General features: G+C 38.9%; 2 protein-coding genes across 5 annotated transcripts in view; one reads left to right on the top strand and one right to left on the bottom strand.

The window, feature by feature from the left end:
• The window catches only part of LOC109202667 (transcription initiation factor TFIID subunit 4), a 90,802-nt gene extending 77,447 nt beyond the window's left edge, over window positions 1-13,355 (bottom strand). For 2 of the 3 annotated variants that reach the window (XM_019360565.2, XM_019360571.2), the window contains exons 1-3: window positions 11,857-13,355; window positions 10,290-10,462; window positions 342-494 (exon numbers count right to left, since the gene is read on the bottom strand). In XM_019360565.2, coding sequence (XP_019216110.1) covers window positions 342-494; window positions 10,290-10,462; window positions 11,857-13,273 — 1,743 coding nt within the window. In that variant the 5' untranslated portion in view covers window positions 13,274-13,355. The remainder of the gene's footprint in view (window positions 1-341; window positions 495-10,289; window positions 10,463-11,856) is intronic. The other variant, XM_019360568.2, reaches the window with a different exon arrangement.
• A 1,935-nt stretch (window positions 13,356-15,290) lies between these two features.
• On the top strand, window positions 15,291-23,492 carry lsm14ab (LSM14A mRNA processing body assembly factor b). 2 transcript variants are annotated; one of them, XM_019360561.2, is made up of 9 exons: window positions 15,291-15,629; window positions 16,235-16,398; window positions 17,221-17,371; window positions 18,167-18,361; window positions 18,945-19,025; window positions 19,343-19,522; window positions 19,637-19,784; window positions 20,842-21,121; window positions 21,643-23,492. In XM_019360561.2, exons 1-9 carry the CDS (start codon window positions 15,506-15,508, stop codon window positions 21,664-21,666), a joined length of 1,347 nt encoding a protein of 448 aa, XP_019216106.1. In that variant the 5' UTR covers window positions 15,291-15,505; the 3' UTR covers window positions 21,667-23,492. The 2 variants fall into 2 exon arrangements, with proteins under 2 accessions (XP_019216106.1, XP_003437719.1); XM_003437671.5 differs by having other exon boundaries at window positions 15,292-15,629; window positions 20,881-21,121.

Here is a 23,492-nt window from a genome sequence, read left to right as displayed (position 1 = left end):
GTGCATATAATCTAAGCTTCCTCTTTCCTGTAACAACAGCAAGTTGTTACTTTGTTACATAATTGATATATACTTTAAAAAATGTCCCCATGATTTTTTTCTGTTACTAAATAAATTTTAGTTATAATAGTGAATATTATGGCTTACAGCAGGTATAATATATACAGAAAAGGGTTTTACTAAAATTTCCTCCGAAATACTTGAAGTCATATCAGCTTGTACACAACCTGCAAGTAAACTTTAGACTCAGCCAGCACTATGTCTAGGCAGTTATCTGGGATAGCAAAGGAAGAAAATGCCAGGCAGAGGACTGAATAACATGTCAGGAGGAGTTGTCTCACTGGGCGGAGTGCAGGGCAGGAGGAGGAAGAAGAAGAAGAAGAGGAAGAAGAAGTCTGGAGGGCAGGGCTGGAAGGAGTAGGAGAAGGAGACGGTGCCATCTTGGCTGGGGTCAAAGGACATTGCCTGCTGGTCTGAGAGGTCACAGGAGATTGCTGGAAAAAGGAGAACAGAGGAAAAAGAAAGAGGAAAAAGAGACAGAACAGGGAATAAATATATCAGAGGAAGTAGGTGAAGAAGGAGAAACAGGAGAGATAACTGAATACAAGCCATCTTAAAAGATACAAAGGAAGAAAAACAGCAACAGTGATGCTGTGCCAGTTTCAGCTGTGAAAGAAAAGAGTGAGGAGGAAGGATGGCAGCCAGAGAAAAGACGGGGGAAAGTGTGAGAGAGGGAGAGAGAGACAGGGCAACAGAATAAGAAAAGAGCAGTATCGTGCCTTGCAGACAGATGAGAAAAGGTCATGACAGCAGGAAAGAAGAAGGAAGGTGGCAGCATGTTGTCGACGTGAAGATTTAACTCAAGAAAGCACGTTTGGTCAGGTGGCACTGGCTCACAGTGTCGTACTACTGGGGTCTGATTCCAGAGGGGACCTACATCAATCAGCCACGACACTGAAACTACTGACAGGTCAAGTGAATATCCCTGATGATTTCATTACAGTGAAATGCTTTGCTGGGAAACCTTGAGTTATCCATTGACTAAATAAATGTGTGCTTTTACAGGGGAATTATTAGAACTTTAAATATAATAAAAAACAAAAATAATTTTAAAAAGTAAATACATGTGAAAAATAGGTGGGTGTAGTAGAGGCAAACAAGGTCATACAGTAAGGAGTCTGTTTCGCAAGGACAACCATCACTTGCTGTCAGCTAACAGGTGCAACATGAGGCTCAGGGGACCTGCACGGACCTGTGGAGAGTAAGTGAACAACCAACAGACAGGTAACTACTAATGATCCTTCAACAGGTTCACTTACAGAAGACCTTCTTCTACATAAGTCTTTTTGACCAAAAGTTCACTTTTCAATCTTCTTAGCTCAAGAATTAAATTTTGAGTGAGTCTGAGATTTTAAGGAGGACTGAAAATGCCCTGCTACTGAAAACAAAAGAAACCCTGGAGTTGCTCTTAATCTGTAATACAGCAAACAACACAAACAAAAAGCAAAATCATATTTGAAATTAAACTATAGATCATCACCCAGCCTTAATCTGAGTCCAGAGACTCATGCTGACAGAGAGGTTATAAAAACCCAAATATTGGTGCACACCCAATTACTGCAATGGCACTCCCTAACAGCAGTGGCCTCCCAATAAGAATAATGCCACACTACAAAAACTGCTCAGGATTCAAACATGGCAAAGAGAACCAAGGTGGTGATCTGGCCTTCAAAGGCTGATGATGAGACCCCAGTATAGCACGTAAAGTTCATACATTTATTACTTCAAGGCTGGACTATGTAATTCGTTATTATCAGTATGTCCTAAAAACTCCCAGAAAAGTCTTCAGTTAATCCAAAATGCTGCAGCAAGAGTACTGACAGGAACTAGAAAGAGACAGCATATTTCTCTTATATTGGCTTCCCTTCATTGGCTCTCTGTTAAATCCAGAATTGAATTCAAAATCCTGTTCCTCACATACAAGGTCTTGAATAATCAAGCCCCATCTTATCTTAATGACCTTATAGTACCATATCACCCCATCTATTCAACTAATACAGATATTAGCACCTAAATACTCACCTAACCTTGATGATGTCACCAAGGAAAACATGTAAAAACAAAGTGCATCAAGTACAGTATATTAACAGTATCAGAAATTTGAACCTGCCTACTTGATCTTTTAACAGACCACAGATATTTGTGTACAGCACGCCTGAAAACCATTGCAATATTTTAATGTTTTATTAAACTTTATCTGCACTAAGGAGTGAGTTAAGCAAATTAATGGAAGAATAGAAGACCCAACAAACACACAAATGGGTTAGTCAACAAATAAATAAACAGAAAAAATATCACTATTCACTATTAAGTGTCAATGACTGTATAAAACATTCTTATTTTTTATTCTTCTTTGATACCGTCTAGAATTTCCACTGTACATTGTTGCAGAAAAGTAAGGAAATATTGCAAGCAATTTATTAAGGCACACTTTACTATAACAGAGACAAAACCAATGAGTGCAGAAGGATCACACAGAATACACAAGAGGGATTAATCACTCAACGCATACAGACAAATTATGTTTAGGGATATTTCAGCAGATTCTCTTTAGTACCGTATTACTCTAGCTCATTAGATTTCAAATGACACATTAACTGGGAGCTTAAATTGCTGACTCCGAGTTGCAATTTGAGGATGTTTACATGCATACTGTTTGTATTATAAACAACAATTTTCATAGCATATTTACGCAGAGCCAAAAGCACTCAGACAACTGGTTTCTCAAATATTTCTTAGATATGTTAACTTGTTTTGTTGTTAACCTAGGTGTAAAAATGCAAAATAGGGGCACAGAGATTATTATAAGGCCGAAAAACCTGAATAAATCAGATGCACAGAGTACATCCTAGCATGAAGTATAAATTCAGGTTAGGCTGCAAAATCTGTGGAATAGGTTCAAAGCACAGTGACATATCGAAATACGGTATGTGCAATCGAATGAAGACTGGAAGAATAAATGGAACTTGACAAATGTAGCATTTAGAAAAGGATTCACGCTAGTGCTGAAATGTGTCGTAACCTAATAAAATGTTTGCTAACATATGAAAGGCAGAAGAACGAATGAGGAGGACAGTGCCAAGTGCCACAAAGCCAAAGAGGTTCATCTCTTACTCACACACACCACACAGACAAACACACACACACACACACAAACAAACACACACACACAAATGTTCATAAACACTTCCTGGCTGGTTCCCTGCTACCCAGTTTATTAGCCAAAACAACCCAGGAGGGCCTCAACCCCGACCTCTGGCACTCAGCCTTCCATTCACAGACAGACCAAAGCAGGCTAACAGACACAAATTCATGCACATGATAAACTGCACTTGTCACAGACAGAAGAAATGAAACAAAGACTACAGTGCAGAGGAGAAGAAGTGGGATAAGAAAGAAGGAGGAGGGGGTTTGCCTCCACTAAAAGTTTAGTAGGATCCAAATGAATGTTACACTGAAGAGTTGGAGGAAGTGAGTGTATGAGAGATGAGGCGATGGAAGTAAGGAGGGTGATGCTAAGAGCCACAGGGTGCATCCCACCGCTAGCTATGCCGCTTTCTCGCTCACTCTCTCTCCCTCAGACAGACACACACACACAAACACACTTGAGAACCAAAGCCTTGTTAGCTTTTTAAAATAATCAGGCAGTTGGATGATGAATGATTTAACAGGTATGGAAGGAAGGAAGCTCAGGATGCCTTCCGTTTCTCCCCTTAGGGTCATGGGAAGAGTGACAGGCCGACAGAGGGGTTGAGCTCTGGGAATAAACACCATTCCCTTTCATTTCCCTGCTACTGCTTTTCCTGTCGAGATGGCAACGCCGCAGCCCACTAATTTGTCATCAACTGTGAGAGGCGATGACAATCTGCGACTTTCTTTTGAAAGGGGTTTGTATCAGGATGGATACAGGTTGGCTGACTATGAGCAGAGAGGATTGTTGTGCAGCTAACGCAGAATTCTGTCCATGACGTTTAAGGAGATGAATGTCTGACCATGCTCTGTGTGACACTGACTCTGATTCACAGTTTACAGTTTTTTACACTATGAAAGTAACAGAGCACCTGAGGTTAAACTTAGGTTTGAAATATATCACATTATGTCTCTCAGTTCAGTCCTAACTACCTGAAAATGTAATACTATACCCACTATAGAGCACAATAACACTAAACACATGAACACTAAAGTTTACAGTGATACTTTGCATTATATGTATATAACATTATAGACTTAATTTCAACGTCAGTTCTTCTTGCACCTTATGTAAGAGCAGTCAAACTCTCTTCAGTTTCCATTTTAATTTCATATATATAAAGTTGTAAAACTGATAAAAATCATATAAGGTAGCATGAATGCATATCTTACCATAGCCCAACGTGATCAGCAAACAGTACAAACAGTCATCAAAATTCAGAGTAAAAGACAAGTCAAGTTAAAATAGGCAATGAAATGCTGCCCTCTAGTGCTAATCTTTTGTCTTTGCGGTTAGGGTTATAATGAAAAGTGCAACCTTGAAAGCCCCGGGGGGGGGGGCAACAACTAGCTACATTAGATTTAAACCTTTGAGATTTATCAAATTAACAGATATGAACCAATAATAACCAGCCAATCATAAGGCAATAAACATTTAGGCATGCATAGAAAATAATCTCCTCAAGTTCAAACCGAGCATCAGAATGAGGATGAAAGGTGATTTAAGTGACTTTGAACATGGCATGGTTGTTGGTGCCAGACAGACTGGTCTGAATATTTGAGAAACTGCTGATCCCCTGGGAATTTCCCACACTAACCATCTCTAGAGTATACACCGAATGGTGTGAAAAAGAAAATATTCAGTGAGAGGCAGTTTTCTTGGTGAAAATGCCCTGTTCATGCCAGAGATCAGATGGGAATGGCCAAAATATTTTGAGTTATCACTTAACATGCAAATTTCAGATAATTAAGATGAAAAATAATTATTATTTTAACTATATGTAAACCAGTTATGTTTACCAGTGTAGTTATCACTTAAAGTTATGTTTTAACCAGGAAAAAAAAACTGATATACACTTAACACCACAAATTCCAAGTACGGGGCTCAACACTCTTCTGCCTTCAGGATATCTTTCAGCACACGTTGAGCCCCTTAATATCAACTCCATAGCCTACCTGAGTACTGTTACTCACAGGTCTATCCCTTTATGATTACAGTGTACCCTTCTTCTGAAAGTTGCTTCTAGCAAGATTATCTCAAGCTGGTTCCTTGAACATGACAATGAGTTCACTGTATTCAATCACAGTCACTAGATCTCAATGCAGTACCGCTCCTTTGGGATGTAGTGCCACTGGAGATTCTAATCATGGATGTGCAGCTGACAAATGACTGCATGGACCAAACTCTCTAAAAAGCCCAGTACTAGCAATTTGTAAGTAGCATTGAGTGTATACGATTTTTTTTTCCTGGTTAACAACAGGTCTCAAGGGAATAACTATGCGGGTAAGCATGAGTAGTCTACATATAGTTAAAGTAATAAGCTGGTTTCAACCTACATAACTGAAGTCTATGCATATTCCTATTATTTGAAAAAAAGGATGAAAACTGTATTTTCTCCTTAAAAAATGGTAAAAAATATCCCAGTCATGCTGACTTTTCTTTAGAGTAAGGCCAAATCCTCTGTGGTGTGCCAACATTTTTTTACATGCAGACAAAAGCTTTGTATTTAATCCAATACAAATGCTGAAGCAATTACTAATTTAATCAGTTAGACAACTAATTGTAGGTTTTTTCACAATAATCGAGATTTTACTGGTTCCAGCTCCAAATATCTGAACATTAACAGACTTGGGGTGTAGTTTGGGATGGGAATAATAGTTATTAGTAATAATAATAATAATAGTTTGGGAATAATATTCACCCAAAATGGCCTACAATAAAACACATCTTCTCACATTGCAGAGGTAGTGTTTGGCATTCTGAGATCAATAACAGAAAAACTAGCCCAAAGACATTAACACGCTCAAATATTAAGCTGTGCACACATTTCAGCTCTATTAGTGCTCTGCTGTCACCAGCCCATTTCAGCTGTCCCACTTGATTTAAAGAGAACTGTGGGGGACCAACTATCAAGTAACCTCATTATTAAAAGCAATTAAGCTTCAAAGGTGTACAGCCACCAGCACAAGCTCAAGTTATCAAATGAATGATGGATCCACAGGTGATAATAAGCAAATTCCAATTAATGATTCAGGAGCTCGTTAAATTTTGATGAGAGGACCCCATGGAGTCATTAAAAAGCCTTGAGACATTAATTCACCTATTAATCTCAGTTTAATCTATAGATTAAAAAAATCAAGGATATTCTTTTGTTATAATTACACAGTTTAACGCATTAATCACACCCCAATTAGGGTCTACAACTAATAAAGTGTTCATTTAATGAGGTGGTGCCCACCCAACATCAACTGTGGGAACACACGTATAATTAGATCACAGTTTTTCAAATCTCATCAGTCAGATTATTCTTTTACAAAGGTCACCACCTGTGGCATTAACATTGATGGAAATTATGCAGAGCTGGAGAAGCTAAAGAAACCTGAAATGTGCCCATGAGGATTGGAGTTCGATGTTTTTGTAATCCCAGTAAATCATATGCATGGCATTGGTGTAAGCTGAGTTTGCACAAAGTGGAATATCAGCAGGTTTTAGAGGTACAGTAAAGATACATGGCTTTTTAAATATGCTTTAAAGTGAAACGTTTCCTTTTTTTCTATACGCTGCTAAAAAAAATAATAAAAAATAATAAAACTCTCTATCACTCTTACCATCAGGCCTTTCTGTTTCATCTGATATTCATTTAGAGGGTTTTTTTTAATTCAGCACCAGGATCTGTCTACAGTCCTGTACTGTCTGCAATCAATTTGTTTTTCTGTTTGTCTCACTGAAAACATACGACTCCATTTCAATTATTTATCTGACATTCACTGATAGATGAACAACATCTGGACACCTTTTACTATGCAGGTTATTTACTTGTTTATTAAAAAAAAGAAATCCCATCTAACTTTTTCTGAAGGTTGCAGAATTATTTACCCAAAAGCAAAATGTGCATCTGCATTCAGATGCTTTTGCTGCTTTATGTGATGTGATATATCGCTGTGCTCCATCCTAATGTTTCAGGAGCAGCGAGCAGTCACATCACAGCAGCTAGGAGTTGGCTGTTTTCTTTTTTTAAAGATTATTAAGAGTAGTAACTCATACATTCATGTCTTTTTAGCGTGAAAGATATGAGGAGAAAATGCAAACCAACCATTGCTAGAAATAGAAAGACCTTTACAATTCCAGGTAATGATACCTAAATGAATTTGGGTATACACCACAATATATCACAACATTCCCTGACTGAGGGTAAAATAAGCTACTGTTAAGAAAAATGTGTGTATTATTTATTTGCAAATATAGGCTGCTCACTTGACATGATTCTCCTTGCGTTGGAGACTCGCTGTTTGCATGGCAGGCCATTACAGACTGAAGGACAGCCTGAAAATATTGGAACTTACAATTCTCCATCCAGAGAATTGTAGGCCCCTCTTCTTCCTCTACACAAAGACACTTAGTTCTGTTATACGCTTCTGGTTTCTATCATGTGGTTGACACTCGGACATCCTTGCTAGAGCGCCAATCTGAAACTCCAACTGACATGTAAGAATGGATGTGAAATCACCTAAAGCTCAACCTCAAGTAGACTGACCCCTGTTCCCACAGGGAATGAATCCTTCGCTGACACGTTACCATTATGATGATGGTGTTCGCTCAGCTGGCGAGGAAGCTACAAGCGACCCTGAACAACAAAATAGCATTTGCAGCAAATACTGCAATAAAAGATGGCCATCTTGCATTCTATCCTCAACAGTGAGGCATCTGAGGCATCTCCTCTTTTCACACAGGTACCGAACTCTTCTAGGAAGAGTAGCCAACCGAGTTCCACGTGAGTAGGCAGGTATCAAATGTAGTCTTAAACCTGTCAGTTCTGAAATTAAACAAACAAACAAAAAGAAAACAATTACCTAATAGACCTATCAAGTAGACACTATATGTGCTGCCTCCTGTGCACTCCATCCAGATAGTTCCTACACCTAAACCAAAGAGTATTTCAAGCAGTGCATGTGAAATGGACATCAAGACAAAATAACTGATGAAAACACCCTGACACTTTCTAAATTGTCCAAAATCCTTGTGATAATGACCCCAGACTAATAAACTTCCCCCCTTGCTGGAGACAACATTTGTGCCATTAGGCTACGACCATTAGTCCAAGTAGCTGATGTCTGCCTAGTACTTGTATTCCTGCACAGTTCTCCTACCATGTACACCTGTCTGGCTTCCAGTCATTCAAAAATTCTCCTGCTTATCTACATCCCATGAACAGGGCAGCTCCTTCCTACCTCCAAGTCACGGTCAAATATCCCTTGGGTCATCCCATCACTCAAGAAAACCACATGGTCATTTATGACTCTTCTCTGTTCTGGCTCCACAGAGATGGAATGAGCTCCCACTGAAGTCGGGATAGTAAAAGTGATTCCCCAAGGCTAAAACCTCACCTTTTCATTTTATCAGTGTGAGAGCGCAAATGTCTAGACATGTCAGATCAGACATTAAATGGACTTTAACCTGCCAGCTTCCTGGTAGAAAATCAGAGTAATATCAGAATGAGCCCTTGTGTAACTAACACGCGTAGTTTTCTACAAATTCCTACCTATTGCTTGCTCTACCCACAATGTGTGTCAGCAAGTTTAGATTGCACCACTTGTGTATGTTTCTGAATGAGAATGACTCTAAACTGAGTGCTGCTAGCTGCAAGCCAAAAAGTGGATGAAGTTCAACAAATGGATGCCAAAAAGAAAAAACAGAGAAGTGTTTCCTTATGAGGGCCAATGGAAAAAATAAATAAATAAATACATTATAAAAGCTCTGCACTATGGCTCAGGTTAAAAAAAACAACAACTTTACATTAAGCTGACGAGAAGAATCCTGATTAGAAATTGTCTGAAAAACACTCAGTTGCTAAAGTTGGTGGCTGTTCCACTTCTGTCCTCTTTACCCAAGAGGACCCTCTTTAGCTGTTCCACACACTGGAAGCGATTTATGGTGACTTAGTGACCAGAGACAAAAAACTGAATAACATTTACGACCTCAAACTACGGAGAAAATGACTACAAGTGCAAGTGCAAAGTGGGTGGACCCGCAATAAACTTTGATGCAAGGAACTGAAGAGATTACTAATGAGAGTGAAGAACACAGTTGATTAACATATGACCTACTAGTAAATACATTAGAGGATCCACACTACAGCCTGGAATATCTGCGAGCGACCAGCAGGCAGTTTTAAAGCAATGCTTGACAAGCAACTCATTTCCAGTGTATAAACAACTTAAGAGCAGATCAGAAGCCATAAAAGGAAACTTTAACCAGTTGTTTTTGCACTTATCCATGTAAATGGTAGGCAATCACAGCAGGTGTGCTGTGGCAAATGTTATCATAGTAAAAATGTAGGTGCATGTACGTTTTACTTTTTCTTGGCTTACTATATCCTTCACATTGATAGGCATGCCATTTGTTCAGTGGTCTGCTGAGATACGTAGAGATACTTTTTTCATACCAGCTCTCTGGACTGAGCCAGTAATGAAGCTGTAATGTTGAGTAATAGTGTACTAGGAATACAATCTGCCATCAAAACTTAATTCTTAACCTTATTTTGGAGAAAATTCACTAAACCTTCGAAGAGCTTTTTATTGGATTTAATTAGTACATGCATTTTTAATGTCCCACTAACTAGTGCATTTAAAGTTATGGGTGTCTGCTGATTCAAGATTCAAGATAGCTGCCAAATTCCCAGAATCACAAATTGCATCAAATGGGAATTTGGCCCCACCTATCCGCAGTTCAAACCCAAACCATCTGTTTGCAAGAGGCAGCCAATCAGAAGAAGGTTGGCTTGAAGAAGCAAAACTAACGGCTTGTTTCAAACAACTGAACAATCGCCAGTGTAAAGGTCTAGTTTAACAACATGGATAATTTTGAACTGTTAAACCAATGCAACGCTACACTAGTAGAGTTGCAAATGAGTATAATACTCCTTCTAATTTTTCTGTCTTTCTCCTTCCTTTTGTCTCATTTGAACAGCAACACTGTGTGCCATGGTTGTAGCAGTGAGAGTCTACAGCTGCCAGCTATCATGTGGGTTCTGTGGTCTCACCTGTGGAGAGGTTACTCTGAAGGATGTCCCTGTGGTGGGGGTAGCAGGTCGTGGAGAAATGTTGTTCTGGGCCTGGGCTTGGGCTTGAGCTTGTGCTTGTGCTTGAGCTTGAGCCAAAGCCTGCTGGGGAACCATTACCAGCTGTCCTAACTCTGTGCGTACCAACACCATACCTAAGAAAGAGCAGGAAACATAAATTAGAGAACACCACAACATAAATACCGCAGAAGAACAGCTAAAGCAGCCACTAAAAAAAATACTGTATATGTCACGTATTATACTGCAGGTATATCACTGCACTGCAACCTTATAAAACAATGCAATTTTACAAAAGTAACATTTCATGACAGGATCCAGACTTTGTACGACGTTACAGTAGTGCACAAATTACAAAGACTGAAGAATTTGCTTCAGGCTCTGATCACGAGCAAATTACACAAACTCTCTCTTCGTTTTTAAGGACCAGGACTGCAGTTATTATAGCCCCACACCTGGCCATGATAAAATGTTTTATTACACATTTGTTTATCTTTGCAGAATTTCCATAAAGAGAAAAGGACATAAGGTCAATAGTAAGGTTAACAGCATGTTCTGATCATGCTCTTGAAAATGTAACTGAACTATTATTTCTGAGGTCAGATGACTCATTCAAGCAGTGCAGCACAAAAACCATTATGACCACTGTCCTCTGTTATTACCTGCCCTTTTACAATTACAGAATATGAGCTTCTATGGAGATTACAATGTTTTAAATATAACAGCTAAATTAGGACTACAAATATGGCTCATCTATTGGGTAAGCTATAATTTGAACTACTGGAATCCTGGCCCACTGAATTGTTGTTGTAATAACAAAAGTTAGCTACATAAAAAAAAACCAATATCTACTCAAATATTTTTTGACAACATATTGCTGTCTCAAAGCATCAGTGGCTACTGTCTGCACACTGGAGCTGCCCAAAGCATTTCTCCGTGCCTCCCAAAGTTTCCTTAGAGGTCTTTTGTGATTCTACTCATCTTCACAGTGTGCTATTATTATCCTGCATAAATAAACATTTAAACTGATGTTTTTTGCTCTAGATTTACCACAAACACAAGGTGTGTGTGCTTATTGCATCTATCTGTATAAATACCTTGATTTCTGTCTTTTTCCTCTCAGTTTTCTCATTTTTTCCCCAATTACAAACAAACAAACCAAACAAGAAAATCAGGGTTTTTCCTGTTTACAAAAAAAAGATATTTTGACCGTTGTGTAAATGAAAATCACCAGGACTGTAATGAAAATGTTTTACTTAAACATTTAATCAAACATAAAACACAGTTTTATTTAGTAAATGATCAGAAATAACATGAAAAATCCACAAACTTCTGTTATGTAAGGTACAACACTTCTTGCCATACATATATGTAGATTATTCATGCCCAAAGGCTTATTTTGAGCCAGGGAAAATCCGGAGGATGTCACACACAATCTTCTATTATGGGAGAGTCCAACACACACTGAGCCCTTTTAACAACCACAACCAGGATCCTCTGACTTGGTTGTTAGCCCTCCTGCTAACCTTACCTTGTGGGATGGTAAACCCAGGGGGCAGCTGAATGGTGGTCTGCTGCTGAGGCGGTCTGACAATCAGTTGGGGGGTTACAATCCTTTGTGGTGCTGTAAGTCCAGGACGGGGTTGCGACTGTGCAGATGTAGCCACAGCAGGTGTTGGAGAGGGAGCTGTTGGCCTAACCATAGTAATAGTGGTGGTCACTGATGTGGTCTGACCAGCTCCACATGCTGAAATAGTTGCCATCCCTGTAACACACGCAGCAGGTGTGATGGAGCTCAGAGGCTGAGTTATTGTTATTGTTGTTGTTGCTGCAGCTGTAGTAGTTGTTGGTGGTGTGACAATAGACGAAGAAGAAGTAGAAGAAGGAGGAGGAAGAGGAGGAGAGGAAGTGGAAACAGTATTTACTACAGAGTTGACACCGCTAGACTGGGTTAACATTACAATTTTGGACTGACAGTCGTCTGTTTTGGAAGCCCCAGTGTCTGTGACCATTTTGGTTTGGTTCCCCGGGGAAGCTGAAGAGGTAACGGGTCCTATACGAGCACCCTGCTGGACCAAGGCCGAAACACTGGTCCCGTTGCCGTTCTGGGCTATACTGGCAACAATATGACTCGGGAGTCTATGCAAAGCAATAGTAGGAGTCCCCCTGTCGAGAGCAATAGCCGACTGACCCACAGGCAGGCTCGCGTTGGATAAGGTGAACGTCGAAGTGTTAATAGAGGTTGTGACGGGTCGTCCACAGTTTGGTGTACTTGCACTCGTATCCACTGGGCTAACGTTGTCGACCACCGCCGTGTTGCTGTTCCTCCGCGTTGTTACAGCTGCGCCGTTCAAACTCTTTATCCGCGCCGAAGCGCTCCTCCGCGGCGTCGTTATGCGTTTTCTCGGCGGGGTTGCTCCCGTCGACGTCTCGCCTGTGCCCACGGTAACTTTAGAGCCCCGGCTGGATGTAGTGGTGCTGATGCTGGCTGGCGGCGAAGATGCCAAAGTTGACACACCAGATGCAGTCAGTGTTGTGATGGATGCTCCATGTGATTGCGAGCCGCTGCTAGTGGCGCTCACACAGGCACCCGAAGTGGTGGAAGGCTCGCCAAAAGAAGGGCTGCAGCCCGGTGAAGGAGATGTGACAGTCTTATCCGGGCTAACGTCTTTAGAGTTGATCTCCTGGCGCATCTCAGTTTTATTTCGGCGTCCTTGTTGTTGTTGTTGTTGTTCTAGTGTTGTGGTGCTCACTGGAGCTGGTAGCGTTTTTCCTAAGTGATGGTTAGAGGGGGCCACAGAGCCAGCGCCTCCGTTTTCGTCTGCTTTACCAGCCGGGTTGCTTTGTCCAGCAAGCTGTGACTCCAATGAGCCCACTAGGTCGCTCACAGCTTTTTCATCCACCTCCGAAAAGAGCATATCTTCCAGGGGGTCGGAGGCGCCCGCCATCTCTGGTCACAGATAGCCGTCTTCTATTTTTTTACAATGCGCCTGCGTGTTACTAGGCATTGTGGGAATGGATCTGACGTCATTAAACAAGGGGGGTATAAATGGAGGAAGGGGCGTCCTAGGTGTAGCCGTAAGTCTGTGATTATTGTATCCTGTTTATTATGTGTTACCTTCATGGAGTATTAATTAGTAATCATACTAAGTACCGTGCAGTTACACCGCCATCCCAAAGTAAAATATGAGGAGCTGTGACCATATTTAAAGAAAATCATATATAGATGAGAAAAAAATGTTCAAGAAATAAGCAAAGATTATTTTAAAACGATATAAGACAGTTATAATGTACATAAAGCTACTAAGTTAATGAATACATAAAATAGATCTGAAACAAAGCATTTATTCAGAAGTTATATAATTATTAGGTCTGATTTTGATATTGTTTTTTCCCTTTGTCTGTGCATCTTTTGCAAAAGGTCAGATGGGAAATATATCATTTATTATCCATACAGTTAGTAAATTACTTTTTTACAGCAGTTAAAAATGAAGTTAACACAATCTGTAAAATAATAGCCTAAATCATTAGGATTGTATCTTAAATCAAATAAAAGGAAATGTGGCAATAACTAATATGAAAAAAATACAATTAGGTAAAATATGACAAAATAAAAATATGAAGTATTAAATTAAATTAAAATGTCTTTAATCCAACATACAAAAAATAGCTTAAAATGTCTTAAAATAAGATAATAAATATTAATAATAAATATGAGATTTCTCAATCTGGCTCAACATAGCAAGGCCGTGCAGGGTTGAAATGAAATGGCATTATGAGAAAAGAATAATACACTGGTCTATTCTGACGACGAGATTTTGATCAGGAATAATTGGGAATACTTTTTTATAGCAGTTAAAATAACAACAACAATGACAATAATAATTTTAAAAACTTTATGGTAGCTGTATTTGATTGTTGTATGTTGAAAGATTGTAATAAGTTGTATATTGTATTAAGTACAGTACATTAATATTAGTAAAAAGTACAGTAATATTTAAAGTAAAATACTAAAAAAAATAATATTATTAGCAATAATTATGGAGTTTTTTTCTTATCATTTTTTGCAATGTTTGTACATTTTGTACAGTTATAGCTACAGTTTATGTTCTGGCAAAACAAGGCAAAACACACAATAAGTAACGTTAAATAACTTCAATGAAAGCATTATTTTTTAATATAAATCACAACACTGCAACATTACATCACCACGACATTACTATGAATTTGTTTGGCCAAGGAATAACATTTTGATGAGTTAATATTGTCTGTTTTCTAAATATTTTGACTTTAGTTTATGTAAGTTCTATTTAGTCTATTCTATTTAGTTTTATTGGCATAATAGCAAACGCTAAAGCTAAAGACATTTCCTTTGGGTTTTTTTGTTTGTTTGTTTGTTTTTTATTTTATATTAGCTATTTTATTCTGATTATTTTCAGAAATCTAGTTATTTAGTTATTTACTTATTTGTGGTTAACTAAAAATGTTTTCACAATTAGTATTTAGTTTGAGTTAGCCTAACTATAACTGCTCAGAAGCCTCTGCCTAAAAACATTCACACTAAAATGAAAATAACCGTTGTTATTATTTTTTATTTAAAATTAGTGCCTTGCAGGGACAGCGTCATGAGAGCTGTGGGAGACACGTAAAAAATTTAGACTGTTTAATGGCTGCGAAATTTTCTGCTCTAAACCTTCTCTGGATGTAATCTCGTGTAATATCGCGAGATTTTTTGTGGCTAAATCTCAAACCTGTATTAAGTATCCTTATTTAGTGACTTAGTTAGTCCCTTTGAGGAAATATTATAATGATAATTACAAAATAAAAGTCCAAACTGCATCAAAAATGTTAGTACAGCTAAAAATATATTTGTCACATCATTCGTTTCTATTTTTAAGCAAAGGCAACAGTGGAAGGGACGGAAGAGGAAAAGGAGGCGACTTTAGTTGACTAGGCCGCTACCTATCTCCCAATATCCTTTGCGGCAGGGGAAGGAAAATGAAAACGGCCATGTCGTGGTAGAGATCAGTTGCGAGCGGGCGAGTGAGATTCAGTGTCGTTTGACGATATATGTTATGTAGTCTGAGAACTGCAGGTCTGAAAATAACGCATCCGACGTCTCGTGTGACACAAAACGTTTTCTTTGGAAGTACGTGTGTAAATAAAGTTAAAGGACGAAGATGAGCGGAGGAGGGACACCGTACCTCGGCAGCAAAATTAGCCTCATCTCCAAGGCCGAGATCCGCTATGAAGGAATTTTGTACACGATTGACACAGAAAACTCGACTGTAGCTCTCGCTAAAGGTAAGTTAAGGCACGCAGAGAAGACTCAAAGAGCGTAAAAGTGTTAAGCGAAGGAAAACAGTATTTTTTAGCGTATTTAGCTTTGTTGGTTAGCTTTTTAGTTAGCCAACAGAGCTAAGTGGCGCTATAGTTAAGCGCTGTAGTCCTTTGTTTACGTTGTAATTGTGGTAAAGTCAAATGCTGTGCACCAAGTGACACATACTTACCACCAGGCATACCTTGTTAAAGCACTAGTTGCGGCTTATTGGCTCTTTTTAGTGTTTATTTTTTAACATGCGTTTTAGAAACTCTGATTATAATACTTTGACTGACAGTATCGCTTAGACCTGGTGGGCTGTGCGTATGGGAAGAGTAATAACTTCATCTCAAGTGCTCATATTGTGTGGAGTTTATTATGTTGAATAATGTGGTTAACAAAAATTGATATAACTTGAAGGGTCTGTTTTCTTTCGTCTGTATTCCAACGCAAATTCATAATATTCAGTTCTAACATTGACAGGTAATGTGAAGTCAACAGTGTCTGTTCTTAACGCAAGGATATTCTCTTCCTTAATAATACAAAAAAAGTAAAGTCGTGTAAATTAACCTGTGAATTTTCCCTACAGTGCGCTCCTTTGGCACTGAGGATCGGCCCACTGACAGGCCTATTCCTCCTCGGGATGAGGTCTTTGAGTACATCATCTTCCGAGGAAGTGATATTAAAGACCTAACGGTTTGTGAGCCACCAAAAGCCACCAGTGCCCTGCCGCAGGACCCTGCTATAGTTCAAGTAAGTCAGTTGGCGTGCATTCCATTACTATAAAACAGCTGTGTAAAGGCTTTTCTTTAGGGCTCTTGTATTCTGGCTCATGGTTGCACAGGCATGGCTTTATTGAGGCATTATAAGGGAGAGACACTGACTAATTATTATGTATGTGGAGTTTGTGTGTGTGTGATTTTATAATAATTAAATAATAGCAATTGAGATAACTATTCAGAATTATTACTGAAATAATTGCCTAGAGGCATTCTGTGAGTTGCAAAGCTTGCTTTAAAGAAACTTTGCTGTAGGGCCATCGTTAACATTATTTCTAACACCTGTATTACAAGGATCACCTATAAAGAAATTCAGGTAGAAAAGTGACAACTATTGTATTACTGCTTTTTCTTTCTTTGTTACAGAAAATAAGTGATTATCAATGTTTTTAATTATTGCCCATTTTAAGAAAATGAAAGAAGCCAATTAGAAAATACAGGAAGCAACAAAAAAAATAAAGGGCTGCTACTTGTTGTAGAAGCCCTGAAAACCAGATTCACAAACAAAGGAGTCGGTTAAAATAAAGTGTATTCAAAGTAGAGTCTGGCTTTTTTTCCCTTCTAGATATGGTATCTTATCTATCTTCTAGATAGATAACACTTTCTAAGACGTGCATTGGTTTATTAACAGCTTTGTGTCCTAACTACAGTTTCACATTCGTTTTGCGTTATTTGTTGTTTTGAAATGTAGGCATCAGACCTTTTATAATTGTATCTTAGTATTTTCAGTCATAGTTAACAGCTATGTTTAAAAATCTTGTAATGTTTTCAACTGGATGCATATTTGTTTGTCTAGTCATCAATTGGATCCTCAAGTGGTGCAGCACCTCCATCATTCCAGGCTCCTGGGTCCTATGCACCTTTCAGCAGGGCTCCTGCCCCATCATACAGCCAGTTTGGTGTTGCACCCATTGGTTCTCAACAGTTTGGATCTACTGGAGCAGTTGGTAAGGAGCTGTGTGAAATAAGCAAGTCAGCCACATTAAAAAGCATTAGGTTGTTCAAGGCTGTCCAAACCCTCTTTTATGGATGGTGTGAAATGTAGCAGATGAAGTTAAATCATTCATTGCTCATATCTGTCTAAATGCTACGTAGTGACCTCAGACAATTAAACAATATTATTGTAAGCTAAACATCTGTTTCTCAAGCAAATTTGGAGCAACACCTGATTCCTGCTCATTTGAATAGATCACAGCTGCACACTGCTTTGAGTTTCCTGCTACACACCTGGTCCCTATTGTGTTTTGAACTGGAAACAGAAAAGACAGTTTTGCGTCATACTTCTAATAAACTGGTGAAGCCTGGACCTTTTTTAAAGTGTTCAAAGGAGAGGTCATGTATAAAAGACACATGTCAAATTTTCTCTCTAAATGTACAGATTCGATTTTTACCTTTTTGTCAGTGAACATCTGTGTCATCCACTGCCAGTAACATGGAAGTCTGTGAGTAGCTGAAGCTTATCATTCAGCTCTGACAGAATCATCTTCACTGCTACTGTGTATTAAATTTTTAAGTAGATTGGGCTGAATGTTACTTTTACTCACAAATACTCCAAAAATGTTTTACATTGGACACAAATCTATTACAAATACAAGTAAAATGCTTACACTGTGAAGTCCTGCACAAGCAGGACTTTAATGGACAGTATGTTTTTCACTCAACACTTTTAATGTGAAATTTTTTTTTTCCCATAAGAGCAGCTACTTTGGAACAGCTTTTAATTGCTGTTTGTTTGTTTGCAGGACGCACTAGTCCCCAGCTGGATTCTATAAGAAAGAGTCCCACCCTGGAACAGGCAGTGCAGGCCCCACCATCAGCTGCCCCAGCTCCACCTGCACCTGTAGGACAGCGGAGTCAGACAGGGGCGGCGGCAGCTTCCAGAACCACCACCACCACTGGCAGCCAGAAGCCTCCAGATCTCCTGGAGCAGAGAAAAGGTAAAATAGCCAACAGGGTTTGGTCAATTTTCTTACCAGCACGGTCCAGCAGTGCTGTCGGTGATTTTCAGAGTGTAGGCTGTGGCTGGTTAAAAAGTTATTTGTAGTAAGTTCATAACAGAGCAAAAGAGTAAAGTTTGAAATTTAGTTTAAAATTAACATTAATCATTAATGTTGATTTTTTTTTTTTTTTTTTTTAAAGTATGCAAAGCCACAGGATGTAAAGAATACTAACTTTCTGATGTCTTTGATTATCAGCTTGTTCTATCTTGTTAGCGTGGAAAGAACTAAAATTTAACACTGGCTATCAAATACTGCTGTTAATAGAGAATCAGCCTAATCAAGCAATTCATAAGCAAGGTGTTAGGCTATAGGATATGATTAAAGTTTGAATTGGATCTTATGTTTGGTAATGGCTACTCTACAGAACCAAAAGCAAGAGTTTAACGTCTGAATTTATTCTATTTTTAATAAATACAATTAAACCTGAACCTGTGCTGCAGTTGAAGCTCATATTTATGGTCTTCCTCAGTGCCAAAGCCCTGCCAAGTTAAATTGATGACTCTTTTCTTTTGCTGTTCAGCTCCTGAGGTTCAGAAGGTAGCGCAGCCAGATAATGAACAGGGTGCAGTTGAAAACCGGGATCCCAACAAGCGCCAAGGTGGTGAGTAATTTGCACCTTCAGTCAGTAATGTCCACAACACATACTGCTGTTTACTGATGTGTTCATCGGTTGGTTTTTTTTTTTTTGGTTGGTTTTTATTTTGTAGCCACTCAGTTTTGAAAATTAAATACATAATGAAAAGCTTTACTGGATTCATGTTGGGACGGCAGTGCTTTTCCTGAAATGCTTTAGGCTCATTTCACGTCAACCAAATCTGAAAAGTTCCCTCAGAATGTACTTTTGTAATTTATCAAGTGGGAAGCACTATTTTTCTTTTTTAAAGTTTAACATATAAGTTTGTTTCTGTTGTTTCTCAGCTGGCATTCAGCCTTCTAACCGCCGCGGCCGTGGAAGAGGAAACCGCAGCAGAGGCAAAGTAAATGTGCGCAGGGATGGCACAGTGAAGTTTGATGAAGACTTTGACTTTGAGACTGCCAACGCCCAGTTTCACAAAGACGAGATTGACAAAGAGCTCCAGAACAAGCTCAAACTCAAAGGTACCACTTAAACGAGTCCTAAACTGCAGCAACTAAAACTATATGTACCATGATACAAATGTTAACACTTTTGGCATTTTAAGTTGTTTGATTTTACAACATTTCTTCCTACAGATGACAAAACTGAAAAGGCACTCAATGGGGAGGAATCGGAGCATCCAGCCAATGAAGGTGCTGCTGAGGAGGAGGAGGCTGTGATAAATACCTGCTACTATGACAAGTCCAAGTCCTTCTTTGATAACCTGTCCTGTGATGATACCAGGTACTTCAATACGTCCATTTATTTATTTTTAATCTGTTCTGTGGTGCATTAGTTACACAAGGGCATGTTAAGATTTGAGTGACTTAAGTTTTGTCACTTTTATGGGATGTAGGTCGTACGTATACCCTCAAACCAGACCCCACACCATTATCCAACAAGCAGAACACTAGCTGCGCTTGCACTTAAAGACTAAATCTAGACTGTGTGAACATATGAACCATTCACCGCTAGACCCACTTTTGATGAGAGTGAACCTGCTTTTTCTAAACAACTGGTGTTGCAATTCTGCACTGGTACAAGAATAACAGAAACTGAAAAAAGAAAGTCACAGAGCAGTTAATTTTATCCAAGTGTTGCACTGTCTATATCTCTCATGTGAAGTCTCTCGTGTAGTCATATTAGATTTAAAAAGATTCACTTGTACACTTGTGTTTTCAGCCTGGCCAGATTATATATTTAAAAAAATAAATAAAACAAAATCGAAAGTTACACAACAAGCAGATTTGACATGTGAACTGCCAGCAAGGTTCTTCAAAGATGTGTAGAGCTGCACTTAAGAAGAAGAAAAAAAGGTCAGAATCGGTGTTTTTTGTGCCCCTCTGGAGATTCTGCAGTCTGCCTCTGCATAAACTATGCTTTGTATTTAATCAGTATGCTGAAAGACTTGTTTCTATCTCTTTCAATAAAACAGGTGAAAGAGGTTTTTCAAAAGGAGATGCATTTTTCTATGTTAGTAGAGGCTTCGCATGTGAATGGGACACCGAATTGCTACTAGTCGGTCCATTGCCGCCTTCTGAAGAACTAAAGATGCTTTGGTTTTTTGTGTGTGCACGAAAATTCTGAAAAAAACAAACTTTTTGATGATTTGTCATCTGCCCAAAGTTGGAACTTCACTGATGTACACCTGCTTTTTTTTTTTTTTTTTTTTTTTTTTTTGTAGTTCTTAATGCTTGGTTTGTTCACTCTCTAATGAATTTTTGATAAAATTTCATGTTAGCCTCTGATGCCTTTCTTTATGTTGTGTAAATTTATTTTCATGTGGCTTTTATTTATTTAGAAAAAAATCTGGATCCTTATTGATGTCTGTGTGTCTCAGGGATCGTAGGCCAACCTGGGCTGAAGAGAGACGAATGAACGCTGAGACGTTCGGCATCCCTCTGAGGCACAACCGAGGAAGAGGTGGTTTCCGTGGCCGAGGCTTCATGGGGCCTCGTGGAGGCCGAGGGCGACCGGTAAGCAGAGGCTCCTTCGGACCACCCCGGGGTGCTCCACCTGGATTCAGAGGCGGATTCAGAGGTGGCAGAGGAGGCCGGGAGTTCTCTGATTTTGAATACAGGGTAAATCCTTTATGAACTCTCATTATAGACGGCATAAGATGGACTTAGCTTCCATATACAAAAAGTGAATTGAACTTTACTAGCGCGTTGTGCGTTCTGTTCAATGGCAACCCTTGTGGTCTTGTAGGGGTCAGTGAGCAACAAAGACTCAGTATCTCAGTAGGCACCTTCCCAATGAGCTTGAGAACTCACTAGTTTCAGGACATTGTCTGAAACACAAAGTTCATCGTGTAAAATATGGCCATTCTAAGAGTGAAAGGGGAGAATTATCCACGATAGAAACTTGTGATGGACAAGTTGTTAACCGATGACCGTCCAGTTTCATTTGACTTCGCTCTGCAGTTATCATGACAGCAAAAATGTTCATCTTAAGGCATCATACCAGGATTTTTGCTCAACAGTGAGGTGTCATGGAGGCTGTGTCCATCTCTTATGCTCTCTGAAGATCTCACATGTATTTTTTTTCTAGCAAATAAAGCAGAGTGGAGGAAATGATTAACTTTTGTTTTGCATTTTTGCAGAAGGAGAACAAGGTGGCTGCGTAGTACTGCAGTGATGGATCCAAGATGAATGGTAGCCAGTCATCATGAAATTATATTCATCCTACAGATTGTTCTCAGCATTCAACAGACAGAAAAAATGAAGACATCTTGTTGGTCACCAGCACCACGGTGGACTGTTCAGGCAGTGAGAGTGCCGCTCCCTCTCTCAACTTCACAATGAGGTTTTTTGTTTTGTTTTTTTCCCCCAAAAATATTAGTTTGATAAGTAGTCACCGGATGGACAGGAAGACATGTAAATATACCATGTTTTGGAATTTGTTCTCTTAATTTCTTCCTACAGTATTGTTTGATATTGAATGCTGTATCCAGAGTGCCCTCTGATACTGTGAGCAGATCACAGTCGGTGTGATTGATAGCTTTATTTTTATCTTTTTTCAGTTCCCCTCAACCCCGTTTGATATATTTTTTGACACCAAAATTCAATGCATCGCCAGTTGCACTTTTTTTTTCTCCTCTCAGACTCATGTGTTCAGTATCCCTTCTCAACTTTAAACATTTTATTTTTCATTAATTCCTTCTCAAATGTAGTGAGATCAAAGCCAGCTGAAGAAGCAAAAATCTGAGCTGTACTGAATGTATTCCCATCTCATTTTATTCTTCCTGCTCCACAGCAAATTTATTGCCCACCAAAAAAAAAACCCCAGTCTCTCCTAGTTTTTAAGACGTGTACTCAGTAAGTAGATCATTCAGCCCTCATAAATCAGATGAGTTCTTTCAGCTTTAGGTCGGCAGCCTAGTGCAGCCATTCATTTGATATATGCAGTTTATAGCATTAGGTTTAGATGTATATGTTGACTGCCGTATTTTATTTTTATTATTTTTTTTAAGTTTCCTGTTATTTGTACCTTTTTGAGGAAATATTCATTATTAGTAAAATCTGTAGAAGGTTTTTTGTTTTTCCTGTAGGGAAGGACAACCAAAAAGGTTAAAACTGACAAAAAACCCAAAACAATGTGTTTGAGCTAAACTGATTGTCTGCCAGAAGTATGTGTTATCATTTAAGTATCTGTTAAATGTCCCAAACATGTGGAGTCATCTGTTAATTTTTTTTTTTTTAATCAGCTTCCTTTTGAATTGTCTTACAGTGGTGTCCTCTGAATTGTCGTTTCCCTCACCCTCCCTACTGTTACTACAGTCAGATGTGTCAGATTATTTACTGAAAATGGGAAATATTGTGGATTAAATGATGTCTCAAAGCATATGTTCAAACAAATGACAGCGATGCTGATAGGTGTCAGCCCTTCCAGCTTGTTTGTAGCAGTCTTGTTGCATTGTGGTCAGTGTGATTATTCTCTGAAGTGAATTTATTTTTATTGACTTTGAACAAAGGGACAAGAACTGGATGTGGTGGGATGGTTTGTTTCTTTGTTTGTTTTTTATGTTTGTTTTTTTTGCTCTGATTTAGTGCTTTAGGGGAGTGCCTTTAGAGTGGTGGATTTTTGTACAGCTCTCCCTTTAACTAAAAGGTTACCTTTTCAGACAAGTATCAATAGCACTACGAGGTGAAATAGATCCTTTCCTGTAGCTCTGGTTGTTTAGAACAGAACAGTTCAGGTGAAAGTGGGCCATTTAACTGGATTCATCACAGACAGCCGATCACTGCATGATAGTCGTAAAAAGCATCACTCTATAGGGGCTTTCTCAATAACCAGCAGGATTAAATTTGAGACAAAATATTACTGATCGATTCACAACTGACATGTTTTCATATGTTTGCTACTGCTTCCAGTCACTGGAATTGTAAAACGGGAATAGTTTTCTTGAGAAGCAAAATGGAGTTTTTACGTAAAATAAAGTTGTACGATTTA

The sequence above is a fragment of the Oreochromis niloticus genome, linkage group LG1 (assembly GCF_001858045.2).
Source record: "Oreochromis niloticus isolate F11D_XX linkage group LG1, O_niloticus_UMD_NMBU, whole genome shotgun sequence".
NCBI lineage: Eukaryota > Metazoa > Chordata > Actinopteri > Cichliformes > Cichlidae > Oreochromis > Oreochromis niloticus.
Note: the sequence above shows the minus strand (reverse complement) of the source record. Positions and strands in the feature narration are given on the sequence as shown.